At 48.3% G+C, this 6000-nt stretch overlaps 1 protein-coding gene across 3 annotated transcripts in view; it reads left to right on the top strand.

Moving 5' to 3' along the window:
* The window catches only part of ERN2 (endoplasmic reticulum to nucleus signaling 2), a 24142-nt gene that overhangs the window by 11239 nt on the left and 6903 nt on the right, over positions 1-6000 (top strand). For 2 of the 3 annotated variants that reach the window (XR_001888211.1, XM_017887183.1), the window contains exons 9-13: positions 590-668; positions 755-902; positions 1019-1140; positions 2160-2315; positions 2568-2733. Coding sequence is in view for 2 of the 3 variants with exons in the window: in XM_017887183.1 (XP_017742672.1) it covers positions 590-668; positions 755-902; positions 1019-1140; positions 2160-2315; positions 2568-2733 (671 nt within the window). In the remaining variant the exon portion in view is untranslated. The remainder of the gene's footprint in view (positions 1-589; positions 669-754; positions 903-1018; positions 1141-2159; positions 2316-2567; positions 2734-6000) is intronic. The other variant, XM_017887184.1, reaches the window with a different exon arrangement.

The following is a 6000-nucleotide window of genomic DNA, read 5'->3' as shown; positions in this document are numbered from 1 at the left end:
AGGAAGGAAGGAAGGAAGGAAGGAAGAAAGGAAGGAAAGAAAGAAAATTGTGCTCTTGAAAGCGGTCTCGGTTAGACATAGATTTGAAATCATGACTATAGAACATGTATCAGCTAGCTTTAGTCGCATAACAAATTGCCCCAAAACAGAGAACTTAAAAAACAACAATTTATTATTTTTCAAGATTCTGTGGGTCAGCTGGGGTGGGTGGGTGGTTTTTCTGCAGTCTGCCTGTGGCTTGGTTGAGTCTGGAGAATCTAGGATGGCCTCACTCACCTATCTCATAGTTGATGGACTATTTGGCCTATGGGGGATTAAAGAGGTCTCTCATGCCCCAGCAGGCTAGCCTGGGTTTTCTCCCATGGTAATCTCAGGGTCTACAGAAAAATGCAGAAGGAAGCCTCAAGGCACAAGCACTTTTCAAGCCTCTACTTAGGCCACATTTGCTATTGTCTGTTGATTAAAGCAAGTCTCATGGCTAAGCCAAGTCAATGTGAGAGGGAAATATACAAGGGCATGAGTACCCTGATAACTGAAACTACACATCACCAGCATTCATTCTTCTCTTCTTTTTCTTCTCTCCCGCTAGGATGACGCTGTATGTGGGGAAGGATGAAACTGGTTTCTATGTCTCTAAAGCACTGGTCCACACAGGAGTGGCCCTGGTGGTGAGAAGTGGTCTCTGAGTGGGCTGAAAAGTGGATGAACGGGAGAAGAACCTCCCTCACTTATGGCTCTCCATCTTCTGCTGTAGCCTCGTGGACTGACCCTGGCCCCCACAGATGGCCCCACCACAGATGAGGTGACACTCCAAGTCTCAGGAGAGCGAGAGGGCTCACCCAGCACTGCTGTTAGATACCCCTCAGGCAGTGTGGCCCTCCCAAGCCAGTGGCTGCTCATTGGTGAGATCCTCTGGCTAAAGTTGGGAGTAGATGAACATAAAGAACCTGTGAGCCCAGCTTCTGAGCTGGAAAGCTAAGGTCCTCTTCAGCCCGATGACTTTTGCCCCCCACCTCAGGACACCACGAGCTACCCCCAGTCCTGCACACCACCATGCTGAGGGTCCATCCCACCCCGGGGAGTGGAACTGCAGAGACAAGATCCCCAGAGAACACCCAGGCCCCAGCCTTCTTCTTGGAGGTCAGTGCTGGCAGAGAGTGGGGGGTAGGGAGGCCCCAGGAGATGGGGGAATAGCCCTTGGACCTTTTCCTCAGGCTGCTAAGAATAACAATCAGGGTGGGTCAATTGACCTCACACAATTTCCCAGAAGACAAACATTTTTGTTGTTGTTGCTGTTGTTACGGCCAGAAACACGTTAGAAGTGTCAAAAAGTGGCTGGGCATGATGGCTTATTCTTATATTCTCAGCATTTTGGAAGGTCAGTGTAGGAGGATGGATGGCTTGAGGTCAGGAGTTTGAGACCAGCCTGGGTAACATAGCAAGACCCCATCTCTACAAAAAAAAATTAAAAAATTAGTGGGGCATGGTGATGTGCACCTGTAGTCCCAGCTACTCAGGAGGCTGAGGTGGGAGGATTGCTTGAGCCCGAGTTTGAGGCTGCAGTGAGCTATGGTCACACCACTGCACTGGATAACACAGTGAAACCCTGTCTCTTCGAAAAAAAAGAAAAAAAAAGACATTGACTACCTAAATCATGAAACATAGGTCATGTTTTCTTTATTCTTCTTCAGTGTAAAAATGGTAAAATATTCATTGAAAACAATAACTATAAAAGCATGTGCTCCTGGGAGAGGGTTGGACCTAAATCACTAGTAAGTAGCTCAAGGTTAGAAGGAACAGCCATGGCCTAGAGCCATAATTCTCAAATCCGGTTGCTCATCAGAATCACCTGGAAGCCAACTCTAGCGCTAATGCATTTAGAATCTCTGGAGGTGGATATCTATATTTTTCATGACATTCCAAGAGTATCTGTGTTTTTTTGTGACATCTCATGAAATGCTGGTCATTGGGTAGGTTTAGAAAACCATTCTTCTGGGCAACATGATGTTCCAGCACTGTGGAGAGTGCCACGTTTCCCACCATACGCAGACCACTCACTGCCCCTTCAGCTAAGCCCAGCCCTGTGTGGGGTGATGAAGAAAGGTTAGGGGTTCCCCGGTGGAAGGAGGTGCTAATAATAAAGGGCCCTTTATCCCCAGCTATTGAGCCTGAGTCGAGAGAAACTTTGGGACTCCGAGCTGCATCCAGAAGAAAAGATTCCAGACTCTTACCTGGGGCTGGGACCCCAAGACCTGCTGGCAGCTAGCCTCACTGCTGTCCTCCTGGGAGGGTGGATTCTATTTGTGATGAGGCAGGTAAGCCCATCGCCCAACCTCAGGTCTGTCTTGGGGAAACGCTGCTCCTCCTCTCTGAGACCACTCAGCAACTCTCTCCCTCTACCCAGCTCTGACTTTGCCCCCTGCCTCCCTCCCAGCAGCTCCCCAGGCCCCTGTGATCTTGCTCTGTAAGTTCATTGCTGCCTGGTGAGGCCATCTCAGTCACAGATACTGGGCCCCACAGGGCAGGGTGTGGCCGGGACAGAGCTCTCTTAGGCTCTCATGTTACAGCAGCAGCCGCAGGTGGTGGAGAAGCAGCAGGAGACCCCCCTGGTACCTGCAGACTCTGCTGACATCTCCCAGGATGCCCAGTCCCTGCACTCAGGGGTCACCCCGAGGAGCCAGAAGAGGCTTCAAAGTCCCTCGAAGCAAGCCCAGCCACTCGACGACCCTGAAGGTGAGCTTGAGTGAACGAGACAGGGCAGTCAGGAACAGAGAAAAGCAAGGGGCAGATTTAACTGCAAAGCTGGTTTATTAAAAGCCACTATAGTGGGGTGGTTAGGTCTACATGAATTAATAAGAGCGTTTTGAGTAGAGCCTGTTATGTAATTGAGCACTCTAGGAGTGTCTGCTGTCATTTTTTAATCATTATTTTTTTGGAGACAGGATCTTGCTCTGTTGTCCAGGCTGGAGTGCAGTGGCACAATCATAGCTCACTGCAGTCTCAAGCTCCTGGGCTCAAGAAATCCTCCCTCCTCAGCCTCTCAAGTAGCTGTGACTACAGGCATAAACCACCATGCAGAGCTAATTTTAAAGTTTTTTTTTGGTAGAGATTGGGTCTCACTATGTTGCCCAGGCTGGTCTTGAACTGATGTCCTCTAGCGATCTTCCCACCTCAGCCTCCCAAAGTGCTGGGATTACAGGCATGAGTCACCATGCCCAGCTCATTATTGTGTTATTATTTTCAAGGAACCTGGGTGTAGATAAAACTGGGTATAGATCTAAGGCTGCTCTCTGTTTACCTCCTTTGAGCTTAGTTTTTTCATTTGTCAAATGGGAATAATAACATCCAGCTCATTACATCATCTCACCATGAGAAGTCACAATCATTATTATTAAATAATACTTAGGTAATATTAATATTCATGTTAAAATGATGTTATATTTGGAAACAATAATAGTAAATGAGCTTTGTGCAATTTAGTACCTTTTATTTTTTTAAACGCTTCTCTTTTCTCGATTTTGTCCTATAAGGACTAAAGCCCTTTTAGGTTGGGCACGGTGGCTCACACCTGTAATTCCAGAACTTTCAGAGGCCAAGGTGGGGATTGCTTAAGGCCAGAGTTCGAGACCAGTCTGGGAAACATAGGGAGACCCGTCTCTACAAATAATACAAACAATTCGCCGGGCGTGGTGGTGTGAACCTGTAGTCCCAGCTACTCAGGAGGCTAAGGCAGGAGGATCACTTGAGTCCAGAAGGTCGAAGCTGCAGTGAGCTGTGAACCTTTCAAGGTTCCTCTGGCATCTGGAATGCTCCAGGGCTTCTTGCATGCCTTTACCAATCAGCCTGGGCTACTTCTGCTTGATTGGCTCTGGGCTGGGCTCATGTGTTTGGTTGTTTTTGTGAACTTGTGCTGGCTCCTTCTAGTCACTGCTCAAGCCACTTCCTCATACCTTGGCCCCACTCTGCCATCACCTTCTCAGGCGGAAGTCTACGCTACATGTGGCTTGATGCTCCAGTGCTGTTTGCAATGTCCGCCTCTGTGGTCACTGTGCCTTAGCCCAGAGAAAAACAGCTCCCCTTCCTCAGGGGTCAGCTCTTTCAGAGGGCCCTGCAGCAGGATTTCCTGAGCCCTGAGCTGTTGTAGTTTTTGTCATTTTACTGGTCCTGGGTGGGTCCAAGTAATACTCACCCCACTGTACCCCAAAACGCCCATCTCCCTGGACCTTCTGACTCGAGTTGAGTCTGGCTATTTACCTGGACAACCAGGACTCCATCTTTCCCCAGGGTCATTCTTGTCAAATTCCTTATGGACTGTTTCATGGTTCACAAAACTACAGTGGAGTCACGGCCAACTTTCATTTAACTTGAATAAATTTGGCCGAGCGCAGTGGCTCATGCCTGTAATCCCAGCACTCTGGAAGGCTGAGGCAAGGGGATCACTTGAGGTCAGGAGTTCGAGACCAGCCTGGCTAACATGGTGAAACCACATCTCTACTAAAAATACAAAAATGAGCCTGGTGTGTTGGTGGGTGCCTGTAGTTCCAGCTACTGGGGGATGACTGAGGTACAAGAATTGCTTAAACCCAAGAGGCAGAGGTTGCAGTGAGCCAAGATTGCGCCACTGCACTCCAGCCTGGGCAACAGAGCAAGACTACACCTCAAAACAAAACAAAACAAAAAACCCACAAAAAAACATAAACAAAAACTTACAGAAATTCATCTACATATGCTTGGCTGGGCCTCCCTCAGGACTTCTGGCTGCATCATGTATTCAGTGACAAGTGGATGCAATCCAGCCTGAACCAGAGATAACATTTATATAGCGCTTACTGTATACCAGGCTATACCAGGCACTGTTCTGAATCATTTGAATGCATTAACTCATGAGATAACATCCTGTGAGGTGAATGTTATTATAGAATGCCCCTTTTATGGAAGAGGAAACTAAGGCAGAAAGGCCTAGTGACAATTCCCAACCCTACCCCGGCTCACAAAGCTAATAAGTGGCAGCTCAGGGGTCCAAATGCATGTGGCTGGCTCCAGCAGGTGCCGTCATTTCTGTGGGATGGTGCCCCTGCTTGAACAATACCCAGCAAATACCTGTGAAAGAATGTGACTGACTTTAAGTGTTACCCAACCTGTGGAGAAGCAGCAGCAAAGTCCATCATGTGTACTCAGGATTTCCAGAGGTAATTCTGACTGTATGCCCTTTCTCCCTGACACGACAACTTTTGATTACTTTAGAATTGAACTTGGGAGGCCAAGGTAGGAGGATTGTTTGAGCCCAGCCTGGGCAACATAGTGAAGCCCCATCTCTACAAAAATTAAAAATACAAAAAGATTAGCCAGGCATGGAGGCATATGCCTGTAATCCAGCTGCTTGGGGGGCTGAGGCAGGAGGATTGCTTGAGCCCAGGAGTTCGAGGTTGCAGTGAACCTAGATCACGCCAGTGCACTCCAGCCTGGGTGACAGAGTGAGCCCCTGTTTCTAAAAAAACAATGACGACAAAAGCTCCCACATTTGCTGCCTCTCCATTATAATTATGCAAAAGGCTGAGCAGAGTGATGGCAAATATCTGTGTGTGCAGACTGAGCCTCCCCAGCTCATTATATCTGCATTGAAGGCCTTTGTGGCCTTAAGTCTGGCATCTCTCTTCAAGGGTGCTTCTGAACATCTAACCCAGGAAACTAAGCAAGTGTTTACTCCATGCTGAGAGCACTGAGAGCAGACACACAAGAGCCTTTGAGTCCAGCAGAGCCAGTGACACAAAGAGGGCCCGGAAGGGTGACTGTCACCTGCAGTCAGATGAGCAGGGTTTGTTCAAGCAGCTCTGTCCCTGCTCGCTGATCTGCCTGTTTTTCCTATGTGTGGGTGATGTGCTTCCAGCAAGGCCCTGCCTGAGCCCGTCTACTCCAGAAAGTCCAATGTATACCAATGAAGGTACTGCCTGCATCTTGCTGACAGATGAGTGTGAACTCTAAGCAAATAATCCAGAGGAA

Source organism: Rhinopithecus bieti, unplaced genomic scaffold, assembly GCF_001698545.2.
Source record: "Rhinopithecus bieti isolate Rb0 unplaced genomic scaffold, ASM169854v2 scaffold_13348, whole genome shotgun sequence".
NCBI classification, from domain to species: Eukaryota; Metazoa; Chordata; class Mammalia; order Primates; family Cercopithecidae; genus Rhinopithecus; species Rhinopithecus bieti.
The sequence above is the reverse complement of the archived record's forward strand: the minus strand, read 5'-3'. Positions and strand labels throughout refer to the sequence as shown.